The sequence below is a fragment of the Leucopleurus acutus genome (genome assembly GCF_964270905.1).
Source record: "Leucopleurus acutus genome assembly, chromosome: 7".
Classification (NCBI taxonomy): Eukaryota; Metazoa; Chordata; class Mammalia; order Artiodactyla; family Delphinidae; genus Leucopleurus; species Leucopleurus acutus.
In genome coordinates this window covers 105,760,410-105,780,851 of record NC_139150.1, presented here as the reverse complement: position 1 = coordinate 105,780,851, position 20,442 = coordinate 105,760,410, and the positions used below count along the sequence as shown (strand labels likewise).

General features: G+C 36.8%; 1 protein-coding gene across 2 annotated transcripts in view; it reads right to left on the bottom strand.

The window, feature by feature from the left end:
• The window catches only part of FZD3 (frizzled class receptor 3), a gene marked incomplete at its 3' end in the record, with an annotated part of 92,620 nt that overhangs the window by 65,976 nt on the left and 6,202 nt on the right, over window positions 1–20,442 (bottom strand). The window contains exon 2 of one of the 2 annotated variants that reach the window (XM_082842218.1): window positions 16,569–17,093. In XM_082842218.1, the coding sequence (XP_082698344.1) occupies window positions 16,569–16,757 (189 nt within the window). In that variant the 5' untranslated portion in view covers window positions 16,758–17,093. Of the gene's footprint in view, window positions 1–16,568; window positions 17,401–20,442 lie in introns of those variants that run through there. The other variant, XM_082842219.1, reaches the window with a different exon arrangement.

Here is a 20,442-nt window from a genome sequence, read left to right as displayed (position 1 = left end):
AGAAAATACCCAACTGTTTGGCTGTTTGGAAATTAGACAAAAAAACTTCTAAATAACCCATAATCAACAAAGGAAATCATAATTGAAATTTAAATTGTATATAATTATATATATTACATTTTAATGTTTATATGTATGTATAATCTACATTTAGAATTAAGTAGTAAAGACAATAAGTAAAATGTCAGCAAAAGCTATACTCAGAGGAAATTTATAACCTGATATGCATATGTCAGAAAATAAGAAAGCCTGAAAAACAACCAATGGTAAGCTCCATCTCAAGAAGCTGGAAAAAGAATGGCCAATCAAACCTAGAGAAAGTAGAAAAAAGGCAATAATTAGTAAAAGAGGAAAAAACCCACAAATTACCAGTATCAGGAATGAAGGACAGAAAATTACTACAAATATAATGAGGATACTATAAATAATAAATTCGACATGTTAGGATGACATGAACTAATTCCTTGGAAAAAGATCACAATTTACCAAAAATCATAAAAGAAGAAATATAAAATCTAGTTTTCTATCAACATTTATGAAGAAATTTAAGCCACAATTAGAAACTATCCCCCCAAAAAAACTCCAAGCCAAGATGGTTTCACTAGAAAAAATTTATCAAATGTTTAAGGAAAAAGTTACAGCAATCATATAACAAACTCTTACCCAAAAAAGGAAACTTTCTCAGCTCACCTCACATCTCACAAAACCAGCATAATTTTTATAACAAAACCCAACAGGGACTATATAAGAAAGGAAAATCACATTTCATGACCATAGATGTAAAAATCATATCCCAAATTAGTAAATTAATCCAGAACAATATAAAAAAGAATAATATATCACACCAAATAAAGTTTTGTTCCAAGGATACAATGCTGGTTAACATTTGAAAAATCAGTTAATGCAATTAATGGCATTCACAGAAAAAGGGCAGGAAATCACACAATCTATTCAACAGAGGCAATAAAAGCATTTGATGAAATCCAACACCCATTTATTATGAAAACTCTTAACAGACTAAGAAGGGAATTTCCTCAATCCTATAGAAAGCATATACATCAAACCATAGCAAACCTCATACCTTGTAGTAAATGACTGAAAGTGTCCCCTGAGATCAAAGATGAGGCAAAAGTACCTGTTATCACCTATTAAACACTGTATTGGAAGTCCTCGCTAGAGCATCAAGAAGAAATAAAAGGTAAAGGATTAGAAGGAAAGAAATACAGAGAGCAGTTCTCCTGGGTTCCCTTACCCTGCTGTTCTCCACCCAGGAGCCCCTTCCTAATAAAGTCTCTTGCTTTGTCAGGGAAAAAAAAAAAGAAAGAAAGAAAGAAGAAATAAAAGTTATATGAACTGGAAAGAAACTGTCATTATACACAGATGACATGTGCTCCAGTTACCAAATTTGTATCTCTGTTCCAAACTCACCCTTCAACACATGCTCTGTGATAATGGATGGGATTCCTTTCATCATTTCTTCTTTACATTGAACATGATTTTAAACTGTCTCAATAGAGTGTTGGAGAAATACTGCAGGATGAAGGGGGCTTCTCTTGTTGGTTGGGGCTGCTGCATAGTCAGCAGTGTAAATGTGAGGAAATCTATGCCCATGTGCCTAGAATGATCCTTCATCAACCTCACAGTCCCAGCCCAGCCTAGTAAACACCTTCCTGTAGCCCTCCCAAAATAGACACTGTAGGCTCAAGGCCTCCTGCCTGCAGCAGTGCCCTGACTCTCTCTATTTACCCAATAGTTGCCTATGCCCTGAAGGGTTGCGTCCTGCTTGCCTGGTAACTGTGGACCAGCTCTGGCCCAAGCAACCCTGTGATGTTCTCTGCTACCTAGTGAGCTGTAACTATATCCTGTACAACTAAGGTCTTAGCCTTGGGGTGGGGGCCCCTTCTAAGATTGTCCCTCAGCCCTAGAGAACACTGTAGAGCTCTCTATATATTTTATAATTATTCTTCTTTAATAGTTTATTAATTATTCATATTACACTTCTCTTGTTTAAATCACTGAGTGGTTCTGTCTCCTAATTGAACCAGACTAACAAAACATGGTTGTTACAAAGAAAATCTAAAGTAATCTATAAACCATCAAATAAATAAATTTAGAGTCACTGGATACAAAGTCAATATAGAAAAAAAAATCAACTGTATTTCTACAGTTGATAGAAATATAACTGTAGTAAATACATTAAAAATAAACTTCAAAAAAAGCCAAAAGAAGAGGAAATTAAAAAACAATTCCATTTATAAGAGCATTAAAAAGAATAAGTACTTAGGAATAAATTTAACCAATGTGATGCAAAACAGAAAACTACAAAATACTGTTGAAAGAAATCAAAGAAGACCTAATAAACATAAAAACTTCCCATATTCATGGATTGGAAGACTTAATGTTGTTAAAATGGCAATACTCCATAAACTGATCTACAGATTCAATGTAGTCCCTTCAAAACTCCCAATGGCCTTTTTTTGCCAAAATGGAGAAGCGGATCCTGAAATTCATACGGAATGCAAGAAACTCCGAACAGTCAAAACAACCTTGAAAATAAAGAACAAAACGTTCCCACTTTAAAACTTATTACAAAGATATAGTAACCAAAACAGTATGGTACCAGCATAATGCTAGACATACAGACCAATGGAATACAACTGGGAATACAGAAATAAACCTTCACATGTGTGTCAATTAATTTTCACAAAGGTACCAAGACCACCTGGTACCTAAAGGTACCAATAGTCTCTTCAACAAATGGTGCTGAGACAACTGAGTATTCACATGCATAAGAATAAAATTGGCTGATTGCCTCACATCACATCCAAATTAACTCAAAATGGATCAAAGGCCTAAATGTAAGAGCAAAATCTATGAAACCTGTAGAAGAAAGCATAAGGGTAAATCTTCATGACCTTGGATTTGTCAATGGTTTCTTAAACACCAAAAACACAAGCACAAAAGAAAAAATAAATTGGACTTCATCAAAAGTAAAAGCTCTTGTGTATTAAAGGACACTATCAGAAGGAGAGTGAACAAGACAATCCACACAGTGAAAAATATTTGCAAATCATATATCTGATAAGGGTCTAGTGTCCAGAATACATAAAGAATTCCTGTAACTCAACAAAAAAAAACCCCAATTTTTTAGATGGGCAAAAACACCTGAACAAACATTTCTCCAAAGGAGTCATGCAATGACCAAATAAGCACATCAAAAGATGATCAATGTCATTAGTCATTAGGAAACGCAAATCAAAACCACAATGAGATACAACATCACACCCACAACCCCATCTAAAAAACAGAAAATACCAAGTGTTGGTAAGAAATCAGAACCCCCATACATTTGCTGATGGGAATGTAAAATAAGGCAACCACTAGAGAAAACAGTTTGGTGACTCCTCAAGAAGTTAAACATAAAATTACCACATGATCCAGCAATTCCACTCCTAGGAATATATCCAAAATAATTTAAAATCATGTTCAAGCAAAAATTTGCATATGAATGTTCATATCAGAGTAGCATTATTCATAATAACCAAAAAGAGCAAAATAAACCAAAAGCAAAGGGAAGGAAATAATAATAGAAATCAATGACACTGAAAACAAAGAAGGGCAATAGGGGAAAAAAAAAAAAAAATCACTCAACCCAAGAGCTGGTTCTTTGAAAATATCTGTAAAATTGATAGGCTTCTAGTAACAATGATTAAAAAAAGAATGAGAGAAAGGAACACAACTTACCAATATCAAGAATGAAAGAGGATATCACTAGAGACTGCCGACATTAAAAATACAATAAGGAATATTACAAACAACTCTATGCACGTAAACTAGATGAAGTGGACCAATTCCTCAGAAGCCAGACTACCAAAACTCACCCAAGATGAAACTGATAATCTGAATAGTCTTCTAACTATTCAAGAAATTGAATCTGTATTTTAAAACCTCCTAAAAAAGATATCCAGGCCAGATGGTTTCACTGGTAAAATCTAACTAACAATTTTAAAAGAATACCAATTCTACACAATCTTCCAGAAAATAGCAGAGAACTAATCCCAACAAATTCTATGAAGTTAGGATTACTTAATATTAAAGCCAAAGATAATACAAAGGAAGAAAACTACAGACCAATACCCCCAGTGAACAAAATGCAGAAATCCTTAACAAAATAGTAGCAAATCAAGTCCAAAAATATATTAAAAGCATTATATACCACAACCTAGTAGGGTTTGTTCCAGAAATCTAAAGCTGGTTCCATATTCAAAAATCAATCAATGTAATCTACCAAATCAACAGGCTAATAACAAAGAAAAAAATCACATGATCATACCAAATGATGCAGAAAAAGCATTCATGATTTTCAAAAGTTTCCAGCAAAGTACATACAGAAAGTAACTGCCTCAACTTGATAAAGTACATATACAAAAACCCTACAGTTAACATCATACTTTGTGGTGAAACACTGGATTCCTACCTTTAAGATTGGAAACAAGGGAAGAATGCCTGCTCTCACCACTCTTACTCAGCATAGTACTGGAAGTCCTATCAGCACAATAAAACAAGAAAAGGAGGGGCTTCCCTGGTGGCACAGTGGTTGAGAGTCTGCCTGCTAATGCTGGGGACATGGGTTCGAGCCCTGGTCTGGGAAGATCCCACATGCCACGGAGCAACTAGGCCCAACTAGGCCCGTGAGCCACAACTACTGAGCCTGCGCGTCTGGAGCCTGTGCTCCTCAACAAGAGAGGCCGCGATAGTCAGAGGCCCGCGCACCGCGATGAAGACTGGCCCCGCTTGCCACAACTAGAGAAAGCCCTCGCACAGAAACGAAGACCCAACACAGCCAAAAATAAATAAATAAATAAATTTATATTAAAAAAAACAACAAGAAAAGGAAATAAAAAGTGTAGAGATTGGAAAAAGAAAAATGTCCCTATTTGCAGATGACATTACTATCTACATAGAATATCTCAAGGAATCTCAAAAAACACTTTTAAATTAGTTTAAAAAAAAAAGAAAAAATGTATTCGTCCTAGAATTAATAAGTTCAACAAGGTTGCAGAATACAAGAAAAACATACCAAAAAATTGTATTTCTATATACAATTGCATTTTTATATATAATGAGCATGTAGAAACTAAGTTAAAACAATATATTTATAATCACATTTATTTTTAAAAAAAGAAACACTTGGGTAAATGTCCAACAAGACATGTATAGGGCTTGTATGCTGAAAACTATAAAATGCTGATGAAATCAATCATGGACAGATACACAGTTATACTGGTTTGCTAGGGCTGCTGCAACAAAGTCCCACAAACTGTGTGGCTTAAACAACAGAAATTCATTGTCTCACATTTCTGGAAGCTAAAAGTCTGAGATCAAGGTGTTGGCAGAGCCATGCTCCCTCTAAAGGTGCTAGGGAAGGATCTGTTCCAGGTATCTCTCCTAGCTTCTAGTAGTTCCTTGGCTTGTGGCAGCATAAATCCGATCTTCACACAGCATTCCCCCTGTGCCTCTTCACATATCTTCCCTCTATGTGTGCCTGTGTCCAAAATTCCCTTTTATAAGGACACCAGTCATACTGGAGTAGAAGTACCTCAGTACTCCACTACTCCAGACGCTATTTCCAAACAAGGTCACATTCTGAGGTACTGGGGGTTAGGGCTTATTAGGGGGACTCAAGTCAATCCATAACAACACTGTTCATGGACTGGAGACTCAACATGTAAGGGTGTCAATCTTCCCCCAAATGGTCCTTAGACTTAATGAAATTTCTGTCAAAAGTCAGCATGCTTTTAGTAGCTAAAGACAAGCTTATTCTAAAATTTATATTTAAAAAACAAAAGAAGTAGAATAACTGAAACAATTTTGAAAAAGCAAGTGGGAAAAATCATGCTCTCCAATTTTAAGACTTACTATATGTCTAACAGTAATCAAGACACTGTGGTATCGGTGGTAAAATAGACATAAAGATAAAACAGGACAGAATAGAGAACACAGATATAAATCCACACAAGAATAACCAACTCATTTTTCACAAAGAAGCAAAAGCAATTCAATGGTGGAAGGATAGATAGTCTGTTCAACAAATAGTGCTAAAGCTAGTGGATATTCACAGCCAAAAAAATGAAACTTACTTTACACAAATTAACTCAAAATTGATCACGGATTTAAACGTAAGACATAAAGCTATAAAACTTAAGAGAGAGAGAATCTTCCAGACCCAGGCTGAAGAGTTCTTAGAAATGACACCAAAATCACAGTCCATAAGAGGGAAAAGAAATTGGTAAATAGAACTTCATTAAAATTTAAGACTTCTGTTTTCCTAAAGACCTTGTTAAAAGGATGAAAAGGCAAGCTATAGACCAGGATAAAACTATTTACAAACCACATATCAAACAAAGGATTTGTATCTAGAATTTATAAAGAACTCTCAAAACTCAAAAGTAAAAAACAAATCAATTGAAAAATGAACTAAAGACATGAACACTTTATCAAAGAGAATATATGAATGGCATATGGAAAGATGTTCAATATCATTAGACATGAGGGAAATACAAATTAAAACCACATGAAATACCACATCATATTATAAAAGCTGAATAAAAAATAGTGAAAATAGTAAATGGTGGTAAGAATGCTGAGACAGTAGATCTCTCATACATTGCTGGTGGGAATGTACAATGGTACACCTGCTATGGAAAATAGCTGAGCAGTTTCTTAAAAATCCAAACATATGCTTATCATACGATCCAGCAATCACACTCCTGGGCATTTATCCCCCCAAAAGGAAAACTTACGTCTGCACAAAAACCTGTACAGGAATGTTCATAACAGCTTTATTTGTAATAGCAAAGAGCTGGAAAAAACTCAGTATCTGTCAATGGATGATTAAACAAATTGCGTAACATCTATATAATGGAATACTACTAAGCAATTGAAAACAATGACTACTGATACATGCAACAACTTGGATGGATCTCAAGGGTATTATGCTAAATTAAAAAAAGCCAATCTCAAAAGATTATATATACTGTATGATTCTATTTATATAAATTCTTGAACTGACAAAATTATAGGGCTAGAGAACAAATTAGTGGTTACTTGGAAATAGGAAAGGGGGGAGGGAGAAAGGAAGCACAAGGGAGTTCCTCGGTGGCACTAAAACAGTTCTGTATCTTAACCAAAGTGATGGCTACACAAATTTATACGTGTGATAGAACTGCAAAGACAATATACACACATGTACATGTGCATTCACAGACACAAAAATGACTACATGTAAAAACTGGTGAAATATGATAAGGGCTATAGATTGTACCAATGTTAACTTCCAGGTTTTGATACTGCATAATAGTTATATAAGACAGGAAGACTGGGGGAAAACTAGGTACAGTACAAAGAATCTCTCTGCACTATTTTGATGTATCTACATACATCACACATATATGCATATGTATGCCTTAAGTGAGTCTCAAGCTTGCGTGGTCCTCAGCAATGCATACAATACCAACTAATCCAATATCGTGATGTTACTATGTTAGTAAAACCTTCATTTGTGAGTCCCATCATGAATTATAAAATTGACTTGAGTGACTATTTTGTGCTGCTTGCACTGAGTCTAAAGCTATAAGTTTATGCTTCTGCCACTTGTTAGCTATAAGTACCTTGTGCTGTATCTCAGCTAGCATTTACTGACACTTACTATAGACTAGGCAGTGTTGTAAGTGCCTCACACATCTTTTTTAATCTTCTCAACAATCCCATAAGGTAGGTACTATCATTAGTCATCCCATTTTATAATACACGTGAAAAACAATGAGACACAGAAAGTTAAGTAGCTTGCCCAAGATCACATAACTACAAAGACAGCCCCAAGAGTTAAACCTCTGCATTCTTATCCAGAGGCCTTGAGCTTAACCAATGTGTTCTATGTAACCTCTGTAAATTTCATGTTTTTCCTCTGTAAAATGGTCTTATTACATACAAATAAGAATAGGGACTTCGTTGGTGGTGCAGTGGTTAAGAATCCGTCTGCCAATGCAGGGGACACGGGTTCGAGCCCTAGTCCGGGAAGATCCCACATGCCGTGGAGCAACTAAGCCCGTGTGCCACTGAGCCTGTGCTCTAGAGCCCACAAGCCACAACTACGGAGCCTCAGTGCCACAACTACTGAAGCCCGCGCGCCTAGAGCCCGTGCTCTGCAACAAAGAGAAGCCACCGCAATGAAAAGCCCGTGCACCACAAAGAAGAGTAGCCCCCGCTCACCGCAACTAAAGGAAGCCCGCATGCAGCAACAAAGACCCAATGCAGCCAAAATTTTAAAAAAATTTTTAAAGATTAAATTAAATTTAAAAATAGAGTACAGGGTTCCCCTGGTGGCGCAGTGGTTGAGAGTCTGCCTGCCGATGCAGAGGACACGGGTTCGTGCCCCGGTCCGGGAAGATCCCACATGCCGCGGAGTGGCTGGGCCCGTGAGCCACGGCCGCTGAGCCTGCGCGTCCGGAGCCTGTGCTCCGCAAGGGGAGAGGCCACAACAGTGAGAGGCCCGCATACCGCAAAAAAAAAAAAAAAAAAAAAAAGTACAGAACCCAGTAAAAGACATTTTAAAAGATTAGGAAAGAGTTGCAAATTAATAGAGCTGCAGAAGGCCTATCTGATGGGCATGAGGAACTCTGCTGATTTCCCATTCTCAACTCCCAAGTGAGAAAGTCAATTGTCAATTGGAATGATGTTTTTAAAAAGCAAAACAAAACATACATGAATCTCTAAATCACTATGCTGGCTGAAAGAAACCAGACATAAGAAAGTAGATACTATATTAATTACATTTATATAAAACTCAGAAAATGAAAACTAATCCATGATGACAGAAAGCAGATCAGTGGTTGCTTGGAACAGGGAGCCAACTCAGGGAGGTGGACTACAAAGGGACACAAGGAAGCTTTTGAGGTGATGGAAATGTTTTATATCTTGATAGTGGTGATGGTTTCATGGATGTATACATCTGTCAAAACTCATCAAATTGAACACTTTAAATGGGTGCAATTTATTGTACACAAATTATACCTCAATAAAGCTGTTACGTAAAAACAAAAAAAATTAATATTTTTCAAATAAGCAAACTGCCTTGATTTTAACCCTAACAATTTTTAACCTCAGCAAAATCAAAATTAAATGAGCTAGGCTGAATACTGCAAAGTTGAGAATATGTTAAGATAAGGAATACTATCAAAGCTCTATAAAGGAGAAAAAAGGAACTTTAGCTGATTAAATTTTTAAAAGATTCTTACTGAGTACTCCCCTAAGCAGTAATACTTTTATTCACTAAATTAAGACCAGGGTATACAAAGTTTACAAACTGAAAAGTAACTTTCTAAAATTAAATTTCTGCTTTCTTCAACGAAGGTACAAGACATGGAACCTTCTATTCTTTGTTCAGATTCAAATCAACCAAGCCTTTGTGCTCTCATTCTCTTTCTTCTTTGAAATTTCCATTCCTGTTACCATAGGAACCTTCTAGCTGACAAGCCCTCAAGCATAGCAACAGCCTAAGCTTAGCAAGGAGTGTGAAAAGGGGACAGAGTCAAAGGCCAAAATTTGACTCAAGAGAATCAGAATTCCAATCTTTGTCACTCTACAAAGGGTCTGATAACCATAGAAACTGTATCCTACTAGGTTTGGGAATATTATGACTAAATTCACTAAATGTGAAACCAAATGTGGAATGGCATTGAAAATTCAAAAATGGTATTCATTCTATTTCAGATCCAAATTAGAGTGAGAAATTATTAAAAAACAACTTTTTAGAATAATTTAAATGATTAAAAATAAGACCTTTTAAAAACCTTTTTGTAATAATAAAATTCCTAATGAGAAAAGGTCTAAAACTTTAAGAATTATACTTTATATATACATATTAAAAAAAGTCTAGGTTTGCAACAAAATACCTTTAATCCCACAGATCTGCTTTTCTTTCACAAATCTTACTTTTTAAATGTCTTATGACAGCATATTAAATACTTTCCAATATTCTTGCAGTGCGTTGGTTTGCACAAAGATGACATTATCACAGGCGTATATTTATCTTCTTAAGTCAAAGGGGAGTTTCCAGAGCTGCCCATAAAATTTTTTTTTTTTTTTGCGATACGCGGGCCTTTCACTGCTGTGGCCTCTCCCGTTGCGGAGCACAGGCTCCGGACGCGCAGGCTCAGGGGCCATGGCTCACAGGCCCAGGCGCTCCGCGGCACGCGGGATCTTCCCGGACCGGGGCACGAACCCGCGTCCCCTGCATCGGCAGGCGGACTCTCAACCGCTGCGCCACCGGGGAAGCCCTGCCCATAAAATCTGACTTTTCTTCAGAGAGTAAACTTTTTTCAAATATCATGAACAGTTGTAAATTTTGGTCTGTCTCAAAAGATAAAACTTCACGGGCTTCCCCGGTGGCGCAGCGGTTGAGAGTCCGCCTGCCGATGCAGGGGACGCGGGTTCGTGCCCCGGTCCGGGAAGATCCCGCGTGCCGCGGAGCGCCTGGGCCTGTGAGCCATGGCCCCTGAGCCTGCGCGTCCGGAGCCTGTGCTCCGCAACGGGAGAGGCCACAGCAGTGAAAGGCCCGCGTATCGCAAAAAAAAAAAAAAAAAAGATAAAACTTCACAAACCAAATTCCATCACACTTAGTAATTTAATTTAAAATAAGTATTTTTGGGGCTTCCCTGGTGGCGCAGTGGTTGACAGTCCGCCTGCCGATGCAGGGGACACGGGTTCGTGCCCCGGTCCAAGAAGATCCCAATGCCGCGGAGCGGCTGGGCCCGTGAGCCATGGCCGCCGAGTCTGCGCGTCCTGAGCCTGTGCTCCGCAACGGGAGAGGCCACAACAGTGAGAGGCCCGCGTACCGCAAAAACAAAAAACAAAAAAAAATAAAATAAGTATTTTTAAGGCATTCTTTTAAAGTGATTTGTCACACAAGAAAATCAATTAAAATTTTAAAAGCTATTTTTTTCCTATAGTCAGAAATAACTAAATACAATTAACTCTCCACTACTCGTGTGTACATTTTTCAATTTAGAAGTTTCTTAATTCCTGGTTGGTTTCCCTGTCACACAATAGGCTTCTCAATCCAATTCACTAGATTGTTGTTTGCTTAGGGAAAACCACCTTATTAATATTAACCTAAACAAAAGATAATAAGAGAGGTAAATCTGCTGGATAATGCATATATTCTAAAGATATAAGCAATGAATATCAAGAATAAACATAATCAAAGAAATTTCATTTCCTAAGAAGCCTATCCACAAAATGTTAATTACTGGTAGAAAGGGGTATATTATTCTCTTAAAAACAAACAGAAAATCCACCTGTCTTTCAAGGTTAATTCAAATATGATCTGCAGCTATCTCTTCTACATATGATCCTTCTCTCTTTTAAATCCTCTTAGCACTTTATGCCTATTTATGGCATTTACCAAGTTCTTCCTTAAGTTTCAGTCATTCAATCAAAATGCACTTAATAAATACTAAGTCTTAGACACTGCAACTGGGAGGTAGACAGAAAAGGACAGCTGAGATTTTTAAAAATAAAGTTTCTGTACTAATTTTACTATTTTGAAAACACAATGTGTTTCTTACAGAAAAATCAGAAAATACTGATACAAACATTAAATGAAAAACATAGAAAACACAAATTGTGCTAATTCAGGAACAATCACTGTTGGCCTTGGCAAAAATCTCTCCAGATCACTTACTCTACATGAACATGCTTTTTTTTCTTCAACAAAAACAGGATGATACTACACGAAATGTTTTATTATCCACTCCTTTTTTTTCTACTTATTAATGCATCAAGTACAACCATTAGAATATAACAGGCAAAGATGGAGATGAGACTATTAAGGCAGAAAGAACATGAGAGGTCTAGAGATGAGAGTTGGTTTGCTTTATTTTTTTCTTAATTACCCCACTTATAAGTGTAAACACAATGTTGAAAGCTTCAAGTCATTTTGATCTCCACTCCCCCCACCCCCTGCCAAAAAAGGGCAAAGTAAAATATTAGCGTTCACAGGAAAGTGGTATCTTTGGTATTGGTAAGAGGATAACCATTACCATCGCCAAAAAGCCCATCACTATTTATCAATTACAACTCCAAGAGATTAAGTGCTTAGGTACAGCACTATAACCACAACCATGACTACCACCACCTCTTACAGAAGACACAGTTTATAAAGTTCATTAACTCACTCAAACATTACTTTAGCAATTATTATGTGTTAGGCACTATGTTGGCTGCTGGCCCTACAAAGATGAATAAGGACATCAACAGCAAGCTCTGCTTTCAAAAGCAAATGTCCTTCAGTAAGAACTGAATTTAAAAAATGAGGACAGGGGCTTCCCTGGTGGCGCAGTGGTTAAGAATCCACCTGCCAATGCAGGGGACACGAGTTCGATTCCTGGTCTGGGAAGATCCCACATGCCGCGAAGTAACTAAGCCCATGCACCACACTAACTGAGCCTATGCTCTAGAGCCCGCGAGCCACAACTACTGAGCCCATGCACCTAGAGCCCGTGCTCTGCAACAAGAGAAGCCACTGCAATGAGAAGCCCACGCACCACAATGAAGAGTAGCCCCCGCTTGCCACAACTAAAGAAAGAACATGTGCAGCAACAAAGACCCAATGCAGCCAAAAATAAAATAAATAAATAAAATAAATTTATATAAAAAAAATGAGGACAATCTCGTACCCATTAGAATGGCTATTATTCCAAGACAAAACAAACAAACAAACAAAAAACCCAGAAAATAACTAGCACTGGTAAGGATATAGAGATATTGGAACCCTCGTGCACTGTTGGTAGAAATGTAAAATGGAGCAGCTGCTATGCAAAACTGTGGTGGTTCCTCAAAAAATTAAACATAGAATTATCATATTATCCTGAAATTTCACTTCCGGGTGTCTACCCAGAAAAAGTTTAAAGCAGAGAAACAGATATTTATACATCCATATTCATAGCAGCTATATTCACAACAGCCAAAAAAGTGGAAGCAACCCAACTGTCTGATGAATTAATGGTTAAACTAAATGTTTTGTATATACATACAATGAAATATTATTCAGCCTTAAAAAGGAAGGAAATTCTGACACATGCTACAACATGGATGAATCTTGAAGACATTATGCTAAGTGAAATAAGCCAATCACAAAAGGACAAATATTGTATGATTCCACTTAAATGAGGTACTGGAGTAGTCAATTTCTTTTTGTTTTTGGCCAAGCGGCCCAGCTTGTGGGATCTTAGTTCTGCGACCAGGGACTGAACCTGGGCTCGCAGCAGTGAAAGCGCGAAGTCCTAACCACTGGACCACTGGGGAGTTCCCTGGAGTAGTCAAATCCAGAGAGAAAGAAAAAAAGAAAGAAAGAATGGTGGTTGCCAGGGACTGGGGAATGGAAGAATGGGAAATTATCGTTTAATGGGTACAGAATTTTAGTTTTGGAAGCTGAAAAAGTGCTGCAGAAGGATAGTGTGATGACATACCAAGGCAACTGTACTTAATGCCACTGAACTGCACACTTAAAAATTGTTAGGATGGGGGAATTCCCTGGTGGTCCAGTGGTTAGGACGCTGTGCTTTCACTGCCAAGGGCAGAGGTTCAATCCCTGGTCAGGGAACTAAGATCCCGCAGGCCGCACGGTGCGGCCAAAAAAACCCAAAAAAGATTGGAATGGTAAATTTTATGTTATGTATATTCTGCCATAATTAAAGAAATCTTTTTGAGGAATATCTATAAACGCTACTATGGAATATCCAGGATATACTGTTAAGTGAAAGAAGCAAGGTAGAGAAAACAAACAGTATGACACTATATCAAAGGAAAGTGAAAGAATATATAAATATAGACAGATACTGTATAAACATTTTATATAATTGTTATATTATATTTATAATTTTTAATGGAAGGATAAACAAAAAGCTTTAAAAAAAGACTACCCCCTAAGGGAAGGAAAGAATAAGGTGGAGGGGAGAGGGCCAGAAACTAGACTTCTCTGATTGTACCTTGTCCTATATATAAAGTTCTGAAACATAATTATAAAACAAACTTAAGTAAAAAAAAAAATTTTAAGTCATTCTTTAAAATCAAAATGAAACACAAACCTGAACTGTGTATTGAATTAAACCAAACAGAGAAGTACTTAAGTAACTTAAAACACAGTAATTTGACTGTACATCCTTGGTGAAATACATCCCTAAGGACTAAAAGAAGTAGAAAGAAATCTAAAACTGCTTTCAGTAATTACATTGTTAGTAATAATACTGCTATTATTCTGAAATTATATAATGTCTCTATATAATAAGGTTTCAGTATAAGAGAAAAACAAAACTAAAATTTTAAACTGTTAAATAAAAACTCTGCAATAGGGACTTCCCTGGTGGCGCAGTGGTTGGGAATCCGCCTGCCAATGCAGGGGACACGGGTTCGAGCCCTGGTCGGGGAGGATTCCCACATGCCGCGGAGCACCTGGACCCGTGCTCCACAACTGCTGAGCCTGTGTTCTAGAGCCTGTGAGCCACAACTACTGAAGCCGGCGCGCCTGGAGGCCATGCTCTGCAACGTACAACGAAGAGTAGCCTCTGCTCACCACAACCGGAGAAAGCCCCGCGCAGCAACGAAGACCCAACGCAGCCTAAATAAATAAATAAATTTATTAAAAAAAAAAAAAAAAAACTCTGCAATATGATTTAATTGCAAGTATCAGTATAAACTCATGATGTACTTTCTTTTTAAAAAAAAGTACTTCCTAGCTCTGTCTATGAAAAGGCCTAAAAATGACTAACCTAGTATCAATAAGCGTAACACCCAGATAGCAGTCCGTGAAAATCCTTTCCAACTAAAATGAACCAGTGCTCCCTAAAAAACCTGATAATTCAAGGTCTAAGGCAGAATTTTATGAAATGAGGTTAGATCATACCAGAAAGCAAGGAAGCTATTAGAAACCACTAGGGTAGTGTCAAATACACTTAGGAGCTACCTTGAAGTGGCTCCCACTACCAAAGACAGAACAATTTGAGCCCTAATAAAATAATAACTGCAATGGACTGAAACACATCAAATATGGTAAAAATCCATGAGTTCATAATGATACTTAAAAAGAAAAAAAAGACCTCATTAGTCACTTTTGAAAGATTCTTGTGAATCAATTTATTATCCTAAAAACTAATAAACAAAGGAAAACAATCAAGTATTTATCCTGTCTTTCTTATAAAAACTGAACACAAGAGTAACTTAATAGTCCAATAGTCAAAAAGAGGAAGTTTCTGTTTATAAAGTAGTCTGACTGAGAAATGAAGAATGACAGAACTAGAATATCACCATTTTGCAAACCCCTAATAAAATTATTGACCTAAGAGATGATCGATGGCTGCTAAAATTACAAAGAGCAACAAGCAGACATTACGTGCCTACGAAGTATTCTTTCAAAACAAAAACAGAGACAGAGGAACATGGTAAATAACATCACAGGGATGCAATCTGCAAAATAAAACTATGAGAAATAGGGCAAACATACTACACGAAAAAAGGGAGAGGGGTAAGGGAAGGAGAAACTATAAACTGTGACATCAATTGAATGCATTGCATGAACTCTGATTTGAAAAGTCAACTATAAAATAAACTGTGAACTTCTAAGAGTAATTTAAACATTAATTGTATATTTGATGATACAGGTATGATGTTTACATATTTTGAAAGAGTCGTTACTTTATAGAGATATATACGGAAATATTTATGGATGAAATTACGGTGTTTGGGATTTGCTTTAAAGCAACCCAGGTGGGTGTGCAGTCATAAATGAAACAAGACTAGCTATGTGTTGATAATTTTTGAAGCTGGATGATGGGTATATGGTGTTCATTATATCACTCCATACATTTCTACCAATATATAACTGAAGTTTTCCATAATAAAAAGTTACAGGGAGGGACTTCCCTGGTGGTCTGGTCGGTCCAGTGGTTAAGACTCCGCCTTCCAATGCAGGGGACACGGGTTTGATCCCTCGTCGGGGAACTAAGATCCCACATGCAGAAGGGCATGGTTAAGACCAGGAAATCACTTTAACTATTTAAGAAAATTCAGATACTGTAAACCACCAGCCTAAGGCTGAACAAAATAACCCATTTTCAAAGTCATGTTCCCTTCAATATTTAGTAACTGAATTATGAGTACTATTAGTATAGTCTGTTCTTTAAAGTTTTATTATCAAAAACAGAAAAGATGTAATCATATCATAACTTGGACAATTTTAAACTTCTGAATGGCTATTATCTCCCAAGTTCCAGTGCTTCAAATTTCTTTATAAAAGAATAATGTCTGAAAACTAAGATGAGTAACATTCCCCAAACATGAAATCTTCAATCCATTAGAGTTTGAACCTAAATACATAACTTTTTAACATACAAGATGTAGTTAAAAACAACATTATTTTCCTGTTGTCTATCAGACACATTCATTAGCTTGGTTAAACAGGGTAATACAAGAATCATTTTCTACGACATGTCAAATAATAGATCAAGTCTTACCTCCATTGCTAAAGCTGCTGTCTGTTGGTCATAATGATTCAGAAGATTAGGCATGAAGGTAGTATTATAAGGCAAATCTTGGCACATCCTCAAGGTAATAGGTTCACAAGAAAACAAACTGTGCCCACCTATATGCCTCACAAACAAAGTCAAGGGCCACAGAATGAAGACGATCCAACTCATAGCCATGCTTCCTCGACTGAATGAGAATCAGATGATCAGGCCTACTCAATATGTATGTTAGATCTCTATACACTTGCAGGTCTCAGCTTGAAAGTACTTCTTCTTTCTGTTAAGTTCTTCAAACAGAAATACTCTTTGCACCGTCAGAGGTTTGTTAACTTGGTCTCACAAAAGGCATTCGTTTTTGGTTTCACAATATGGGAAAATGACATCATCTTGCCTCTTCTTTTCATTTTATTACATAGGGCACCACTTGGCCAACAGATCAAGTTGATCAACCACATTCCCAAACAACAGATTCCATCTTAGGAGAAGAGCTATTTCTTCCCTTGACTGAAATATCTGAAAAGAAATTTTTTAAAAATGGGAGAAATTAGTCATTTCCTCTCAAAATATTATCGAATTGATATTAAAATCTTTGATTAGCTCAGTAAAGTTTCAGGATACAAAATCAGTATACAAAAATCAGTTGCGTTTCTATACACTAACAATGAACTACCAGAAAGAGAAATTGAAAAAAAAAAATCTTTGATGAGAGATATAATACTGACCTAATAGATAAAATACATGGGTATTTCATATAGTATAGTTTTTCTACTTTATCATTTATGGTATAGATATACTAACATAAACAGCATTCAAAGGCAAATTTTCTTCCCTCAGTTGCCTACATAACATATTGTTTAATTTCCCATCTATGATGGCAATTTTTCATTTGTCACAAGACATAATTGATCCATTTTGAAAAATCTGTATGCTGTTGTCCTAAACTTTATTTAAATATCTGCCACGCTTATAACCTAAGTTATTTCATTTAAATTTTATTATATGTGTTTTAATCATTAATAGTGCAGTTTTTACATTAATGATTTGGCAGATGGTATCTGTGAAAGATGTAAAATATAAATAAATAGAAAGATATGGATTCAAGCGTCTATAGCTCTTTGAGTCACTTCACTTCTCTGAACTCAGAACTTCCCTTCCTGAAAATAGCACCTCCCTAACAAAGATGATTTATGAGTGAATTATGAAGTAATACATGTAAAAGTACTCTATAAAAGGTAAAACAACATCAAACATTAGGTAGTTTTATTGCTGAATAACAGGTGATACAAAGACTACTATCAACCAATAATGAACTGGCAAACAGAAGATTCTAAAAGTAGTATCAGGACATTTTCCCAATATTACTTCATCCTTTTAGACAGTACAAAAATTTAGTACCATAGATGTAGAAACATTTGACCAACAAATGCTTCATTACACACAGCCAAGTTGCAGAGACTAGAAATCATCCCTAGAAAGTTATAGCAGGAATAGGAATGATTCCCTGTTACAGTTTCTTCCAAGTTGTAGAATCTTTGACTTGACACTACTTTTCCAGGGGTAAAAATATGCATCTCATTTGGGGCTGGAAGGGTATAGGTGGAGTGGAAGGCAGGTCTGGCAGGAAAAAAGCATATACTAAGCTATCATACTTTCATTTGGTTTCATAATGATGTTAAATTTGCTTTTATTTCATTTTGTTTCATGGATATTAGATATTTCTGTTTGCGGTAGACAGCCTAGATTGGGAAAACATGAAAAAGACAGGTTCAGAAATTCTCAGAGACCTGGGTTAACAGACAACAAATATATACTAGGGCCCATGACAGCTTAGACCTTGAGACCTGGAACTGGGTTGGCTTAAGCAGGGAAGGAAACTGTCCTCTGTCCACTGACTATCAATGACTAGGACCTCTGCATCCCAAGCTTTAATTACTAGGCAGAAAAAACTATTTGGAGAAAGTAAAGCAATGGCTGAATCTTCCCAATTTCTCCCCCTAGTATTTGGTCTTGAGTAGTGGACGGGAAAAGGAAAGTCTGTGGCCTCCAGAATTCGGAACACTAAAGATACGAGCAAACCTGTCCCCAAACATCGAATCTCTCTAATACTGAAATCTCTAAACCAGAAATATTTGCAAAAGCTTCTGGGCCTGCCATATTTTTTCCTCCTTCAAGCTGGTCCCAAAAATGTGATGTCTGGCTAAAGAAAACTGATAATAAACACAGTCATTTATATTTAAGCTTAATTACCATGCAGCACAGTAACAATTATGCATATCATTAAATGTGTCAAATAACCACTGAAAGCTTTATTTGGTTACAGTATTAAAACATCCATATAAGTTCCATCTTTGTAGTTTGCTGCTTATGTAGCATGTTCATCTGCTTGCAACTAAAAAAAGTTAAAGGGGGGCTTCCCTGGTGGCACAGTGGTTGAGAGTCCGCCTGCCGATGCAGGGGACACAGGTTCGTGCCCTGGTCCGGGAAGATCCCACATGCCGCCGAGCGGCTGGGCCCGTGAGCTATGGCTGCTGAGCCTGCGCGTCCAGAGCTTGTGCTCCACATTGGGAGAGGCCACAACAGTGAGAGGCCCGCGTACCGCAAAAAAAAAGAAAAAGAAAAAAGTTAAAGGGAACATTGCTCCCTACTGAATATGTATATAACAATAAAAATTTCAAAAATTTCACTTAGACTAATCTATTTTTCAAGCAGTATGGGTTTCAAATATATGGTTCAAAGAAGACTACCACATAAAACTTGAGGAAGAAACTAAGCAATAGCTCATTGGGTTTTTGAAACTAGATGAGAAACCCCCTTATACTTCTGCCTACTCTATTTACTTGTTTTTCTCTCAATTATTCCTTTTGCCTCATTTACAAGCAAGGCTCCCCACCACCTTACAAAAGTGCTTTCCTTTATGTACTACGACATTCAAATTTTCATGTATCAGGACTTCCCTGGTGGCACAGTGGTTAAGAATCCGCGCGCCAATGCAGGGGACACCAGGTTTGATCCCTGGTCCGGGAAGATTCCACATGCCATGGAGCAACTAATCCCGTGCGCCACAACTACTGAGCCTGCACTCTAGGGCCTGCGTGTCCCAACTACTGAGCCCACATGTTGCAACTACTGAAACCCATTCGCCTAGAGCCCGTGCTCTGCAACAAGAGAAGCCATCACAATGAGAAGCCTGCGCACTGCAACAAAGAGCAGCCCCTATTCGCCACTACCAGAGAAAGCCCACGCACAGCAACAAAGACCCAACGCAGCCAAAAAATAAAAATTTCCACATATCAAAACATTTTTGTAAAATTATTATGTTAGGCTGGGGTATAATCTTAATATATCAAGAGTAGTTTATGATTATTAAAATAAATAAGAAAAAAAAACAGTGGAATGCCGTGAGACAAAAAGAAAAATAGGAATAGTAAAAATCTTAAAGAATTTATATTTCCCCCAAATCAGAGGTACCCTAATCTTAATGTGTAGCAGATTCATAGATTCCCCCATAAGTCTAAGAAATTGGAACCTCTGGAAAATGATATGCATTCTAATGATTATCTCAGGTTCTATTACAGGTGATCTATAAGTCATATTTTGAGAAATGCTATCCTAAAATAGAGTAATTTAACAGTATAGGATATTTGTACATAATTGTGTGCTTAGCAAAAGTAATACATAAAATGAATTTTTTAAAAAGCAGGTAAAGAATACTTTAATAGAAAAATGGGAAAAAGACATAAATTTACAAAAGAAATACAAATAGCCAACAAACACATGAAAAGATATTCAACTTTACTACTAAAAACATGTGAACATGATATATAACATTTTTTCCAATCAGATAGGCAAAATAAGAATAACA